Raw genomic sequence first — 17227 nt, 5'->3', positions numbered from 1 at the left:
AATAAATAATTTAAAAATGTTCCTGCAGGTACACAGCAACGATACGATGCTCCGGCGTACGTGTTGACGGCTCAACGGTACAGATGGAAGTGAAGAAAGTCCCTTAACTCTTTACTATGCTACGTATACATCGAAAGTTTCAATATTTAAAGATTCGTCGATTCAAGAAATCTCTCTAAGGTTCAAAACGAATCCCTGATTTCACTCTCTCTGATATCAACCCATAATCGGCGTTCCATTTTTTTTACAAATGCGTAACTTGTAATACCAATTATAAGCTTAATTAGTTGATGTTCAGCATTTTAACTAAGACATTACGTTACTTAAACTAAAAGGAAAATGAAAGTTAAACGGGAGAGTTATTAACTATGTTAACACATTCAGGACCGCGACGAAACCTACGCGAGAAACACCGAAATTCGTCACTCATAATACATAAGTCTCTATAAAAAAAAATACTGGATCAAATTGTATAAACATAGTATTATTCAGTTTCCAAACGCTTTGTGTTCAGTTTTGTCGATTATAGTTTCATTATAAAATTTATAGCATTTGAGTTATGCTCGTAAGTGTCGCACACTTCCAGATAGCGAAAAAACGAGATATTTTGTATCTGGATCGCAATTGTTTTAGGGATGAATCATCCGACAGGATGAAAATTCCAAAAAATTAAAATCTGGTCCTCACTGAGCCATAAACACTATTAAAACTTTACTATAGCGAGACTGCCGAAAACTGCATTTAAATTAAGAAATTAATTTTGAAAATATTTAAATTCTTTTAAAAATTTCCTAACATGATAATATTTCCGGTGATGTACCGAAATTCGCGGTTTTTCCTGGTTTCGCGATGTTGGGATGAACTTGCAAAGTTTTTCCGGTATTCCCGGTGCCAAATGTGTTCTCAATTTTCTATTGCAATAATTACAAAACTCTTATCAAGAATGAAATATATAATTGTAAAAACTTACATCAGCTTTCACCGCTCATAAATCCATCCTAGAAATTCCTGAAATGTGGCATGGAGATCTCTTAAGCTGGATCCCTACTTGGAGATTTCTAATGCTGGGAATAAAGGAAGACAAATCTGGTCACTGTGAACAATAAACAATAATTAAGTTTGGCCCATTTATGTATTGAAACGCGAAGTAAATCTATCAAAATTGGATTTGTTTTTGCCTAGGAAAATCCCGGAAGTTCCAAGATCGTCTTTGAATTTTAAGCGAAGTATGTATATATACCAATCGCGCCGATTCCAAATTCTTTCAAAGCCTTTGATGAATCGGTAAATAATGCCTACTGGTACGCTGCCGCTGTTGGCAAGTCTGTCCCATATGCAAAAACAACGAACCGAGAAAAACGACTTTAAAGATTTTTATAAACTTTCGTCTGAAACTTTCGTGGATTTCTCGGTTGAAACTTTACCTTTTCTATTTCTTTCTTCACAGATATTAAGATAATTGTTGTAGAATTTCATCCAATGTTTTTTTGCTTTTGAAGTTGTTGATGCAGAGGAGAAAATAATGATGGGACAGCCTTGCGAGTATATTCCGCATGCGTATTAAATGTACCCGCAAGGCTGTCCCATGTTTGGCTTTTCTTTTGTCAGTGATCATTTGATTCTCTCTATCTGCGGTGTATTATTAACTTTACTGGTTGTTTACTGATGAAAATAAGTTTGAAATCATGTTTTTGACATATTTAGATAAAGACGTAAGTTTATCGTAAGAATTGAGTAGGTCTAAAATAAAATGAATAACAACGTTCCATGAATAAAACAACCTTTACCTTCATCTTTTGGAAAGTTTTTTTAGAAAGACTATAAATATCTACAAATTAAATTAAAGCTGAATCAGGAAAAGCGAAGCATCTTGGCTGCAAATATTTAATGAGAAAAATCAATACAATACGACTTACGCGTGTGCTACCAGGTACGCGTATTTTGGTTCATAGATTTTTTGAAAGTCCAAGCAACAAATAACAGCATGACAAAAACATAAAAAATACGGCTTTGTAGCTGACTATTTTCCATGTTTTACAACGACTAATTCAATAAATCTCATGCGAAATTGAAAAAAAAAGCAGTTTGGTGGAATTTACCCATTAGGCCGCTAAACTTAGCTTGTAAAAATTATGGAAATTGTTATTTTTGACTTTACTGTGCTGTTTTATCTAGTCTATCTTTCGTAATTTCAATGAATGCTTATTTTGTTGCACACATTGTATGAATATTTGTAAAATTAACTTAAATTAGAGGAGTAAATTTAAAGCATTCTATAAAAATATACATATGGGACAGCTTTGCGGGTATATTTCATATGGGACAGGCATGACTTGGTATTTTTTGCACATATGTTGAGAACAAAGTTATGAAAGTTTTCAGTCTAAATTGAAGAACTAACTGTATTTGAACGATTTTTGAGATAAACGGAAAAATGACGAAAATGCATATGGGACAGTCTTGCGAATAGCGGCAGTACGGGATTTAGTCAATTAAAAATGATTTCAAAGACCTCAAGTCTGCTGTACCACAAGGCAGTCATTTAGGACCTTGCTTTTATCACTGATATCACGCCGATGGCTTCTTACCTTAAACAATAACGGGCAACCCTACGTTTAACCTTCTTACCATTGATCTTTGCGGCCGGTGCTTTTTCGGCGGTTTCCAACCTCATCAGTTCAAATCAGGTCAAGTTAGTTGCTATGAGCTGGACTGCTTAACGTGTTTCAGAAGTAAAGTAAACAATTTATGGGTCACGATTTAATGGTTAGTATAGTCAAATAGGTATTATTGTCCGTTTCCACCAACAAAAATGACAACCCGCCAATGTCAGATGCAAACCTGAAGCGATTCTTACTGATAACGTTGAATAAAAAAAAACCGTTCAAGACTTCCCACATTCGGTTTTCCGCAATTCATTCCGTGTTAGTAACGACAGAGGAGATGTGACGACAATTGTACATATATCGCGTGTTTTCTCTAAACAAAATAGACACTTGTGCTGAATTGAATCGACATTTAGTTTAGTTTATTTACTTTCCAGTTTGTTTCTCTGTCATACAGTGAGTGTAGGGAACATGTTTCACATAATTTAATTGGTCACTACTGTTTCTTGGATTGGATTGGTTGGTTTGGAGGTTTTTAGTTTGACTGGTTTTTTTGTTTGTTTTGGGTTTCGGTCCAATACTGGTTGGAATAAGATTCTTTGCGTGATTGTACGAGGGTAAAAAGTGGAACATTAAATTCTGTTATGTGTGAATATATATATTAAAATCTTAAGAATAGTATTCTATCATTAGGTTTTGTTTTATACCCTTATGCGTTGAACATACTATGAATTTTATGACTATGAGATAGCTCTGATCAGTATGTTTCCATATTTATAATGTCTTCAGTTCATATGTTCGATGCTTCTATGTAAAGACCAATCAATATGGAATCAAAGTTAAAACCAACCAATTTAAGGTTTAATTAAATTTAAAGTTTAACATAACAATTTCAGAAATTGATCACGTCTGATATAAATTTACTAAAACGTCTATTGTTAATCGTATTCAAGATCTATACACTCATGAAAAATAGAAATAAGTTAGAAAAACAAAAGTAAGTAGTTAAGGAAAACTGGTTCAACTATTATTAAAAACTGTCGATTTAATGTGACAAATTTTTTTTTCTCAATAAATGAACATTTTTGTACCAGTATTTCTTTCTCGTTACAGAACTTTACCGTCTAATACAAGTTTTCAAAGAATTCAGCACAATTCTATTTCACAGAAAGAACAATAGTACCGTTCAGTAACATTGTTGGTCGGTCCAATTTTTTTTTCATCCGACCAGCAATGCCCATATCAGATTCTACATTTACTGCGCGTAGGTTTAGTTTGGTAGATCCAACATTTCGTTGTCTTTTTTTTTAACAATGTATTATTTGCCGATAAATTCAAACTACATCCAAACATTGTACCACTACGTTTGTTGCTTATGCCGTTATTTTGCTATGATTTAGATTACTATTGGATGCCAAAAATAAACCATACATGGGTTACAAATAGTTTATGTTTTTTTTTATTTAGATTTTGGCTTACAAAGACCTGGAGTGAAGCTCGAACCCCATGAGGCTCCGTAAAGGTACAATCCTAGCTCAGCCTAACAATTGATAGGAGCTGTGTTATCGTTACTTGATTTGAAATGCGCACTGCGGGAGATTTTTAAAACAACTAGTTGATACTGGTGCTTCACTCCGTTTTAAAAGACGATACAAATTTGCCATTTAATATGCTTTACTTGATGGTTGTGTTAAAACTTGCTCTCGCTAGAGATAAAATCGAATAGTGCCTAATCAATGGTTCAAATTTTAAAGAATACTAAAAATCATGCTACTTTAAAATGATAGATGCAGAAATACTCCCGAATGCAGATCTTGCTTAAGAAACTAACACAAGTTATTTGAATGCAGCAAATTATTAAATTACTAGTTACTTGTGTGACAGTGCTTTGTTTTTTTCCAGTTACCATCTATCATATATTGTTTCATCAGTGCTCATTCTTGTACCACCTCTGCAAGGTACATCTTCTTGAAAACTGTATTATATAGGCAATCAGATAAAAAACTTTAAAATGTAATCTTCGAGAGCTCGCGAGGATTTTTTTTTGCTGAATCGGAAATGCCATTCTATTTCTCAAATTAAACCGGCATAGGTTTTACTTGGCGGTTGCGTCAGAGTTAGTAGTAGCATCAGTGGCGGCAGCAACAGCAGCAACAGTAGTAGAATCAGTTACGGCAGAACTTGTATCGGTATCAGTAGTACCAGTAGAAACTGCATCGGATTTAGACTCGGCCGACTTGTCGTCAGCCACCGATGGTGGTTCGGTAAGAATTTTGTCAACGTCCTGCGGGAAGAGTAGTTTGTGTTTGTGTGAGAGGGAGAGAAAACGGTGAGTTGAATCCAAGTGGATCGGGCGAATCGCGGTGTAGTTATCAGATCAGGATGAGTTTTTTTTTTAAGAATAAGGAACTTAATGTAAATTGATCCAATCGAAAGATGGAACTTCTCGCAAACCGTGATATTAGAGCATTTGAGAGTAAAGATACTATTCAAAAATTAGTCACATGGGATGAACTAAAGAAGTACGTTGATGCAATCGTTCAAAATTACCTGAAAAAGATTAGTCAATACCGAGCTTGTGTGATTGATGATTATTGCTTTGATATCGGGAAAATCCAAGCTTAGTCGTTACCAAGGATTTAAAAACTCACTCAAACGAGCGACGGAGCCTGCATCGCTCCGATTTTTGCTCATAAAAATGCCCTGGAACCAGCGTTACCACATATACAGATTTTTCAGTGAACATACAGATTTTTTGAAATTTTCAAACCAAGAATCTGTATATACAGGGCTGGTAGCGGTTTGACAATGAAAAAGTAGTGACTTTAGTGACCAAAATTTGAAAAAAAGTGACCAAATAGTGACTTTGAGGACCGTAAAAAGTGACCAAATTGTGACTATGTAGAACGAAAAAAATAACTCTGAAGTACAAAAAATGTTTCGAAATTCAAATTTAGATAAAAATAATAACAATACCAAAAGAAAGGGTTTTCTTACACCGTTTGTCACTCATGTTCAACACATAAACTAAAAAAAATGACTGATAAACAAAATTTTGGAAACATATTACAATGAATGTTTCAAATTTTCGATAAGTCAAGAAAGTAAGAAATAAATTAGTTTCAAAAGTTTCTTAGCAGATTTAAAATTAAAAAAATCTGAGTTCTAAAATAAATGTCCAATCTTGTACAAAACTAACCATGAATAGATGTTAGGAAAATGATAATATTTGTTGATTTTTATTCATCTAAATTTGGGATTCTTTTCCTCATTTTCAACTGGAAGTTTAGTGAGAAATTCCGCTGTAATTTTTTAATTTGTACCAAAAATATTTAATCACGATTTAAAATGTGTATTACCGATTACTAAAATGAATTTTGAACAGAATATATTCAATGTTCGATGGTTTAATTTAATTTGATAAAAAGAAAAATCTATTATATAAAATTCTCTTGTAACGGTGTTTGTAGTACTACTCCTCCGAAATGGCCCAAAAGATTCAAATGAAATTATTTTTAGAATATTCTGTAGCCATGCGAATCGGTTTATATCGAATAAAAACAACACAAAGTCGCATAAATTGTCCGTAATAATTAAATTTGTAGTTTTTTGAATGAAATAAAAGTCATGGCTTTCATTTTTTCGAGATTTTCTTTCTTTTGGGCGCCGGGCGGTTTGTTTTTCGTCTCCAAGGTCAAGGCGTCGCAAGCAAACGTCGTAGGAGGTTAGTAACTATGGCATAGCATACTGTTTTGTGGGAATATTTGGGCGCGCATTTCTCAACCAAGCATAATTTCAACGCATGTGGTGGCCATATGAAGCCTAGATGTGTTTTTTCTTCTTGATTCCTAGATCATTTGTATAGCACATAGTAATGAATGACGCCTACATTTGATCCAGATTGATTTTGCCGATCAAATCAAAACCATTTAATCGATTTGAAAAAATCAAACTTCAATTCGTGTTATTTGAGGAAGGAATTGTTGTCTGATTAAAATGAATTTAGTATGACTCTTTGCGGACATTTGAAAAAAGAAAAGTGGAAAGCCTTGGTTTATAATCCAAAACGCTAGAAATATTTTTCAAACATGTATAAATGTGCTTCACAGAAGTTGTATCATGCGCCATTAAATTTATAGAACAACCACAAAATCCGTTGCAAATGAACAGACACATGAACTGAACAAGAGCCTGTCCTTTAAAATGGATTATATAGGATTGATGTTCATTTGAAGGTCGAATGCAAAGAAGTACAAACGTTCAACATTTACAAAAAAATGTATAAATGATTTCTAAATTTATAAATGGTTGGTACAAATAAACAATCTGACTAAATAAACGTAACTTTTTTTTTAAATCGTTCACCAAAAAACTGTTTACAGGTTCTCTGTTTGTTTACACAGAATTCAAGTACGTACTTAACATAAATGTGTGTTTTTGTTTAACATATTTTGGCTACAAAGATGAGACTTTAGATCCGATGTTTTGTTGACATTTTTTTTGTGATTGAACTGATTGATATTTCAGAAGCATAATTTTTTTGATAGCAGAAGCTGATTTTTTTTTTGATAAGTTTTTGTTATGACCTAAAAGTGTTGAAAATAATATTAACTCATGTCATTTCACACGGTGAAACAAGTGGCAACGCGCCTTTAAGTCATGAAACATATTCCAATTTTGCTCTAAAATAGTCAGATAGGGTATCCCGAGTGTTAAATCTGAAGCGGATATTAAAAATTTTTAAATGTCAAGGTAAATTTACATGAAAATTTCCAGAAAAAAGAATGAACTCATGAAATCATCGTAGCCTTAAAAGATTAGTTCTTTTTTATGTATTTAATTTTTTAAAACCTGCATTCCAATTAAATCTTATTGAATATTGAAAATATAACATAATCTTAAATAGAATCGCAAATCACCTTCAACACTGTTTAAGAAAATTTTTAAATCAGACAACAATGGTTTAAATTGACAGGTATGTATTTAAGGATAAAAAAGAAGATAAAAATGCTTTAATTCGGTTGAATAACAAAAAATTTAAACATATCTTTTCTCATTTCAAAACCAAATAAAATTCCTTTGAACATTAACCCGATAAATCAAGTCTTCTTGATTTAATTTGCATTTTTTGCTAAAAAAAAGGGCGAACTTTTTTTTTGGACATGATTTTGATGAAAATATGGACATAAATAACCGCTTTCAAAGGTGAGGAAAGTGAAGCAGCTTGAAAATGGTTTGTAAAAAATCTTCTCTAATGTTTTTATTTCTTCAGTTCTAAAAAATATACCATCAAAAGCTACTCTGGAACTAAAGTGCTGCGCTAGGCAGAATATTGGGCAAACACTTCAAAAATTGTCCCGATATTCAACATTCTTCTTCCGTAAAGTTTCATATGCAATGAATTCCAATAAATGAGAAACTTTTGATTTCGATTTAAACCTTAAAGTAAACTCGAGCAAAGCGGAGTCAATCAACTAAATGGTATACAATAAATGAAACATAGATATAATCAACATATGTTATTTATGGAACAAGTTATAAAGAGTGGATTTTTTTTAAGCATGAGGTTTGCCAAGTTTGATGGTAACGTTGAGTGCTGAAAAAATCGAATTTGCAACGGGAAGCGGATACCTGATATCATTCGGCAATATTCAAAGCATCCGAATCAAAGAAATGTAAATGGGAAGGATTAATGAAAAATGCATGTAAAATTTATTGGAGATAATTTTTTAATAATTAATTAAAAGACCCATTAAATTGAGTTAAAATTCCCAGATTTGATTCCGATATAATTGAGCGGGCCAATTCGAGCAAACGGAAAAGATGGATATGTTTAAAAACTAGGACATGTTCAAGAAAGCGAGACGATTAACAACTCAAGATTTGATGCTTTTTTTTAGTCAAACAGCGAAAAAAAATTTGAAATAGACGCCAAGTTTAAAATGGTAAGACGAAGTTTACCGGGTCTGCTAGTATATTTATAATTATTATAAAAGTGCCAGTTATATAAGCCAGACATAAAACCTTTAATAAAGTAAAATCCTCCAATTATCAAAAAATTTCATTTTTGAAGCTTAAATAATAACTTCATGTTCAACTACACTGACAAAGAAATTTTAGAAAATGAGTAATTACGTGAATGATAAAAACTGATGGAAAATTAAAAATAATGAGTTCAAAACATTTGTTATTAATATTGAAAGCACAAATCAAATACAAAGTTAGTTAACACTGCGTATTAAAATTTATTTTTAAAGTCGCTACTTAGAACAATTTTTCAAACTTTTTAGATTAATTTAAAAATCATGATCGATCCAAAAATCATGATTTCATGTAAAAAATATTATTAAAAAGTTTTTAAATTTTCAATTGCAGGTTTTTAAGCTTTAAATTACAAGCTCTGAGTATTTTGTCTCTTTTGATTAAAATATTGGGTCCTGAAATAACAGAAGGTTGAAATTATGTTTTATTTTTAAAATTTGGAGTTCAAGGCTTATGGTTGAAGAACACGAAAATCCAGAATTTAAAAACAAGGAAACAATTGTTAAAAATATGTCTTAAAAATTTAAAAAGTTTGATTAAAAAAATCCGGCCAGTTGATTAGAAAATTGAAAAAAACATTGTACAGTAAAATTCGGTTAATGTATTTGAAAATTGAAAAAAAAAATTTGAAATAAAAAAGATTAATTCTTAAAAAAATTTCACGAAGAGTGTTTTCAATAAACATGTTTCACTATAACCATTTTGGTGCTTATTTTTTTTTAATTATTGGTTTGGTAAATAGTGTCCTAAACTAGAAATTTTGTCAAATTCGGCCGAACATATTTAGTTTTGGTGATAAAGAGTTTATTACTAGTAAAATCAAACATTTATAGATAACTGATTATGCAAAAATGTCATAACAAGTATTTTTGACATCACAGCAGAAAGTGCAAAAAAAAAACTTGATTCTATTTAAAGCTCATCAATTCATATAAAACTTTTATTTTTAAATAATATGTTTTTGATTTGAGTTTTTGTAAAAAAAAGTGCAGAAACTTCTCTAAAGATTTTTATTTATTTTCAAAAGTCATTTCAATAACAAAAGCTGATAGAAATATTGCAAACATATTTAGATTCGGGGAGCCCAAATTAGTTGAAATTACCGTTTAAATTCACTGCACCTAAGAAAAATGTAAATTTTGTGGCCTTGTGTAAATTTTTAAAATCCTTTTTTAAGTATTTAGAAGAACAAAAAACACGAAATAAAATTGAATATGAAATTTTTTTTAAGAATATTTCATATCAACACAACACTTGTTATGACATAAAAGATTTTTTTAATAAAAAAAAATGGTTCGTTTCTATCTCAATCTTAGTTACACTTCTTAATAAAAACCCATTCTAAAGACGAGGTAGGGTTTTTGTATATCAAGTTTTGAGTTCCAATACAAATGGTTGATTGAACTAAAAATTAAAATCTACAATCAAAGTTAGTTTCAATTCATGAACGTCAAAAAATGTCGTAGATCGAAATGTCTTAAGCCAAGGGTGATTCATGCCGAAATTCCGCCGGAGGCGAAAACAATTTCTGACTGACTGATCAAGTAATTTATCGTTACTATAGTCAATATTAACAAGCACAATTCAAATTACTCTTTCATTGGTTTATTTTCGGTGAAAAAGTTACTTTTGGTGATAAAAGTGACCATTTTTCGGAAAATAGTGACTTTAGTGACCAAATGATGAAAAAAGTGACTTTTTAGTGACTGACCCAAAAAAAGTGACCAAGTCACTAAAAAGTGACTCGCTACCAGCCCTGTATATACAGATTACAGATAATTGGAAATTTATGCAGATTTTATACAGATTTTCAGCAAATGAAAAAAAATTCTATGATATTTTGATTATGCTTGGAGTTAATCGAGAATAATCAATGCATCAATGCATCAATGTATCAATGCAGGGGTTAGAAAACTGTTTTCAAACCTGTGTTCAAAAATCATATACCAAGATCAGACATTGCATTACACGAAATGTAACTTTTAATGGTACCTAGTTAATTATTGAGTTACTTCAGCTGCTGTGAATATTTTTCTTGCAGTATACAGCGATTACAACTAAATACAGAAACTGTTCAGAGACAATTGACACAATTTTCAAATCTTATCTGATTGTTAAACCCCGGATTGACAAAGATCGTTGCATTTTACGAAACATATCCACTTTAAAGTTGGCGTGACCTTATTTTTTATATGTAGCGGAAGCGGATATGAATTTTGTTCATTGTACTGGAAATTTGGATTTCGTACAATGTTTCGAAGTCGCATTTTTTTGTACAAACAAACCAAAAAGCGGATTGCATGTAGCAAAATCAAAGGATTAACACTGATTTGAAACATCGCACAAATGTCGCAGTTCGCAATAATTCGCATAATAAAAAAGGTCGTCGTAGTGCAATGTTAGTATCTGGAATCGAAATTTTGAATACAGATTTTAATACAGATTTTTGAGATTTTATACAGATTTAAAAGATTTTTTGCCTCGAAAATACAGATTTAAATGTGGCAACGCTGCCTGGAACGCGAATGAGGTGTGAGTGAGACTCTCCTGTTCTCACGAATCAAGCCCGACCAAAACGAAAACACGACCAAGGCTCCTGATTCGTTTTTGCCTTGCTTCCTTCTCCGCACACAAAATCTAGCATCAACCCGACGATTGCGTAGCAGCGAGCCGATTCATGAAACTTTTTACCAACCCGCTCATGAGCCGTGTTAGTAATGGTATTATTCTTTCCCGTGGAAAAATGTTCGTCCCTTTGCCTTGAGCTTGAACAAACTAGGATTGTTCGATCTTCGGGAAAAGATCGATCTCCAAGATCGATTCAGATGAACGGTTCTGGGATCGATCCATCTAAAAAATCGGAGCCTGAAGATCGATCTCCGATTAATCGATCTTTTCCATTTGTAACAAGAGGGAACTGCTATTTATTAAAAATATGCAAAAATGGCGCAAAATTCGTATAATGTTTCTACATATGGAAAGGAAAAAATTTCAAGCGCTTTTATGTAAGGCGAACCGGAGTTAGTGTTTTAAAACAACACTAGTAAAAATCCGAATATCTCGGAAACGCTTTGATATTTCTAAGTAATGTAATGGCAATGAATATTTTAGAGTTTAATAGAAATTATTTCAAGGAATTTTTATTTAGATTTTTTAATGTTAATGTGAGGTATCGAACAAAATATGCGGAAAAAAACAAGAATCACATTTATTTATATTTTCGAAAAAAATAATTTTTGGAAAATCGCTTTTATTTCTTAAGATTAGCTAAATCTAGCAATTTTTTAATTCTAATCAATCACAAACACCATGCTGCACCTAATTCACTAGATTTGGAAATAAGTTGACTTCATCATAATAAATTCGCTGTTAGATTCTACGGCAGAAAACGCACATCGTGCCCCGATTGATGGTGCTTATACTGCCCCTACAGAGACTGATTTTCAGATTTCGGCACAAAAAATTAAAATGCAATTTTAAACGTTTAGGTATATCTACTATTTTCAAGTTTCATGCTGTTAAGAAATTGACTTTTTAGTGTTTGAACAAAAATGATGTAACTCACATGTTATAGCTGTTTTTTTTATTATTAAATAAAAGTCCTCCTTAAGGTGGCCATTAATCTCTTATTTACCCTAAATAAGAAAAAAAAGATCGAAAGATCGAATCGAAAATAAACCGATCTAATCGATTTTTTCCTGGCCGAAGAATCGATCCAAAAAATCGAAAATCGGAGTTGAAAAGATCGATCTACCAAGGATCGATCCAAGATCGACCAATCCTAGAACAAACACTAACAGCAACAAAGATGACGCCAAGCCGTGTTGGCTGTAAACACGCGTTGGCCAAAAGGAATAGAAAATAAGAAGAACAGTGTGCATACGGCCGGCACATCCAATCCATTTTAGTGATGTTATTATTCTTTTCAGGCAAATATACCGAGCCAAAAGAATCGTTTTGCTTCTTGCTAGTGCTGTTATTATTGCTTCCTCAACTTCAACAGCAACAGTGTGCACTTGTGTAGGCCAAATCAATCTTTAAACGATCGGTGCCCGGACGGTAGTGACGGTTTGTCTCTGAGAAGGACGAGCCGAAAGATTCCTTTTTCTTTTTTTTCTTCCTACTTTTTTCTTCTGAACTGGCGTACTTCCTTCCCTAAACAGACAGCAAGCTCGGTATCAAAATTCTCATGAAGCAAATTCGAGTCTCTCGTGATCCCGTTTCTCAGACTCGCTCATGAATATTTTTTAATACGAGCAGCATAGAAACCGCCGTCGTAGAATCGTTTTGGTTGCTGTTCGTGATTGTATTGAACACAAACGAATAGCGAGCCGGCGGCGAAGCATTTTCGTGTGCGTTTCGAGGAGTGAGCGATTTTTATAGTCCTTGGTCGTTACTGTTTCAAAACAAAGTTGAACGAAATTGTAACTTTTTAGAAAGGTAGTAGATGTGTAGAGAAATATGGTAAAATCACACTTGTGCTACATCTGGGAAGCAAAAAAGTGTTTTCAAGGTGACACTAGAATTTATTTAATTTTAATTTATCATTTGATTCAAGTACCTACATAATAAAATAACAAAAAACGTTTAAGGGAATGATTTCTCAAGGCATGTCAGAGTTCCCTTGACAAACGATTGTTATCCAGCTGAGTATAGGTAGATATCTGATTTTTTTTTTTTTGCTCAACTCTTCTTAGATATTTATCTTTAAATATGCAATTTTTCTAATTGTACCATGAGCTCGTGTGCATAATTTTGCCATCTAAGCATTTTTAGCTGATCATTTTGATGATGAATTTATAACGGAGATCAGGATTTTTCCACATTTGATTTTTTCACCTGACCATATATCAGGGTTGTTAGTAGCGATTTTTTGTTTTGAAATTTAACTGTTATCCAAAACTTCTTAACGGGTGTGAAATCATGACGAATACTTCAACGAATTGTAGCTAACACATAGACTTTTTATATCAAATTGACAGGTTTTCATAATATTTTGAACGAATCCAACAAAATTCGGTGTTTTTTTTAGAATTGGGCTAGAGCTTAGCAAAAAAAAAGTAAATCAAGAATATTGTAGAGATCTAATAAATAACATATTTTCGATCTTTTTCCTTTTTTCCGTACAAAAATCTAAGATATGATTTGTCAGCTAACTTGAATTTTACCTAAACATTACCTGTATACACGGAAAATAATAAAAAGGTAAAACTTACCGAGATAGCAAGGTGAACGCTCGTGAAAGCCAAAGGGTAACTTCTACCTCCTCGAAGTGAAACTCACCTCACAGCGAGGTAAAATGTACCTTAATCGAGCTGGAATAAAAGGTACAATTCACCGAGAAAATAGGTGAATTCAAAAAAGGTAAATCTTACCTCGTAGTGAGGGGAAGTTCACCTGAATTGAGCCGAATAAAAAGGTACAATCAACCTAGAAAAAAGGTGAATCCAAAAAAGGAAAAACTAACCTCGTAGCGAGGTGAAGTTGACCTGGATGAAGCTAAACAAAACGGTACAGTTCATCTCGAAAAAAGGGAACAATTTGCCGAACCCGTTTATTGAGGTTAAGCTGTTTTGTTACTCAGGAAAAAGTTTTGCTTCGTGCGCCAATATATGAAAATCGGAACAAAACGGTAAATGTTTTCTTGATTTCTTTGGTAGTGCTGGTTCTCGTCAAATACTTTGCTTTTTTTACAGATTGGCCGACAGAACTTCCAATTATTTTCCACTTTATTCCGGAACATCCCACAGATCATTCCGGAGAAGCGGAACCTGACCGGTTTAATCAAAGGAGAAGGACATGAATGTAAAGGCAATGCAAGAGAGGATTCAGCGGCCAAGATAGCTCGGAAGAACGCGAAGAAGGTGACCGTGAGGAAGCAGGAATATTTGTTCGGCAATGAAGTAAAACGAAGATTACTGAGCCGAATTGCCACGAGCCTGGCGAAGGAAGTTAGCCTGGATTTGGCTCAACAATTTTTTTATAAATACGGCGATGCATTCCAACAATTATAATGTAAAAGTCCCTATTATCTTAAATAAATACCGATTTTTGAACTAATTTTGTTTTAGATCTATTTTTATTGAAGAAACCATCCAAACCAACTAGCATTTACCTTTTAAATCAGAGGATTGGATAACGGTATTATTTACTATTTTGCTAGGTGAATGCGAAAAAGGTAAAATTTACCTTTTTGCTAGGTGAATGAAAAAAAGGTAAAATTTACCGAGAAAGCTGGGTGGAAAAAAATCACCTCGCAAAAAGATAAATTTTACCTAAATTCCTCATATAAAAAAAATTGAAAATGGTTTATTAAAATCATGGATATTTTGCATACCACATTGAGTAATTCTGCTTAAGAACATCTCACGATGCAAAGTTCCTTTTGCTTGAAAAAATAAAATGGTACATTTGTGTCAAAAACTAATTGAATCCTTTGATGTCGAAAACAAATCATGATTGTAAAAAAATAGGTCACAGAAAATGTTTTATCTAAAAAGCGATTGAAACTTCGTAATGAACGAAAAAAAGTTGGACATGTAGAAAATTTAACAAAGAATAATTTGTTATGCATAAGCTTGACAAAATTAGTTTTAAAAAAGTTGTACAAGTTAATGAGGTAGACCTATTTAGAGACTATTGAAAACTGATGAGTCGAAATTTACCTGACATGAGCTTAAAATCGGGTTCTAGATTTTGTCATTTTGGCTTGAGTCCTACCTTTTTTGGAACTAAGCATTAAACAAGCTTTCTGAAGCTTTAAATAAAATTTGCAGGCTTTCTGATTCTTTTGCCGACAAATTTTAAAGTACTTTAAGAGTTTTTTCCATCTATTGCTTGAATTTTTTCTCGAAAATGCTTTGATATTGCTCTAATTTTCCTGACATTGCTCGAGTTTTAGACTGAAAATTTTTAAATCCAATACCCGGTTTCTGTCAGGTTTTTCATTAAAATTGTCCATAATTACCCGATGGATGCATGGGAAAAATTTATAATATGCTTAAGTCAAATCAAATCACACAAGCCGGCCCAAAGTAATTTATAAAAATCAATCGGGATTCCCACTTACCTGTTCCGGATGCTTGCCTATAAACTCCAACCGGGCCGCTTCGTACATTTTGACAAACTTGTCCAACTGTTCCTTGTACTGGGCAAACAGTACGTCGTCTTTGTTCCCCTTCAACCGGTCCGCGATTTCGACCTTTTTGTCATGCTCGGCTTTGATTTCTTCCGTTACCCACGGTTTGTCCAGCGGGAATTCTTCCCTGGGCTTTGCCGGTCGTTTCGATCGTAGTTTGTTGTTCCCGCCAGGGATTCTGTTGATCGGAGGCTTTCCGATACCACCGTTCGGTTGAGTTCGGGGAGGAGCTCCTTTGAGTTGTTTGTTGATCTGTGGTTTTCCATTGGGGTTCCTTCGCATTCCTCCGGGGCCACCATTGGATCGATTCCGGAGTGGTGGAGGCATCATTCGTCCCATGGGACCCATCATTGGACCTCCACGCATCGGAGGCATCGGTGGCATTGGCCTTGGCATCATACCCATTGGCCCAGGTCCCATCGGAGGTCCACCGAAACGCCCTGGAGGAGGCATCATGGGACCATTCCTCATTCCACGCATACCCATCGGCGGTCGAAAATGTGGCGGAACAGGTGGAAATGGTCCATTACGACGACCACCCATCATCGGAGGAAACATAGGAGGCCATGGAGGTCCCCAGAATCCATTCATTCCCGGTGGCATCCGGCGCAAGTTTCCATTCTTTGGTCCAGGCCTTCTTTGGTTGGGAGGTTTGCGCTGATTTGGACCCTTGCCTCCATCGGTTGCCACACTGTTGCTCCCGCTAGCTTTCGTACCCGATGCGGCTGCACTTTTTTCCGGAGCAGTAGTCGCCGGACTGGGTGTCAGAATTTGAACGTCGTCATTAAAATCCACGAAACCGGGATTGTCATCCAGCTGGTTGGCATCGAACATCACTCCCATGCTGCGGGCATTCAGATGTTTCGGTCCACCGCCGGGTTTGAAGCGCTGCCGATTCGGGGACCCATTAAATCCGCCTCGGCGTTTATTATTCTGGGCAGCAGTCGATGCGACTGGCTTGGTGGCGACCATCTTGATCCTTACCAAATTTCCGGAGCTATTGTGTGGACACTGCACGAAACCGTATCTAGATCGATGTGTTTTGATACCCTGTTCTCGGTTACACGTAGAAAGCAACGTTTTAAACTAAACTTTTTGTAAAATTTAAACTTTTAAATTAAGATCTGAAGAAGGAGTGCGTGCTAGCTGATTCTAGTTTTTTCCAATTTTTCAGACTTTTCAGGGCTGCCAGATAGAAAGTTTTGTCTTCGTTCGTTACCGGTTTGAAAAAAAAAATGTTTAGACAGTGGCGTCGTTTTAATTAAATTTCAAAAATTCTTTACTAATTGAGGGCCTCAGGATCAGAAGGGTGCAAGTGTCAAAATCATCTATTTTGAGTTATAAGTATACCTAACGATTCTTCATGTTTCAATGTACATCTGGTGCAAAACTCAGATTTATTATAATTTTTTTGAACACTTTTTTGATTGAAGTAAAACTG

General features: G+C 34.0%; 1 protein-coding gene across 1 annotated transcript; it reads right to left on the bottom strand.

Annotated features, from left to right (window-relative positions):
• Positions 1–2996: 2996 nt before the first annotated feature.
• On the bottom strand, positions 2997–16964 carry LOC129754997 (DNA-binding protein K10-like). The gene is made up of 2 exons (XM_055751284.1): positions 15718–16964; positions 2997–4890 (listed from the first exon to the last, which is right to left on the bottom strand). The coding sequence occupies exons 1-2, from the start codon at positions 16756–16758 to the stop codon at positions 4702–4704; spliced, it is 1230 nt and encodes a 409-aa protein (XP_055607259.1). The 5' UTR covers positions 16759–16964; the 3' UTR covers positions 2997–4701.
• Between the last annotated feature and the right edge of the window lie 263 nt (positions 16965–17227).

Source organism: Uranotaenia lowii, chromosome 3 (genome assembly GCF_029784155.1).
Source record: "Uranotaenia lowii strain MFRU-FL chromosome 3, ASM2978415v1, whole genome shotgun sequence".
NCBI classification, from domain to species: domain Eukaryota; kingdom Metazoa; phylum Arthropoda; class Insecta; order Diptera; family Culicidae; genus Uranotaenia; species Uranotaenia lowii.
Note: the sequence above shows the minus strand (reverse complement) of the source record. Positions and strands in the feature narration are given on the sequence as shown.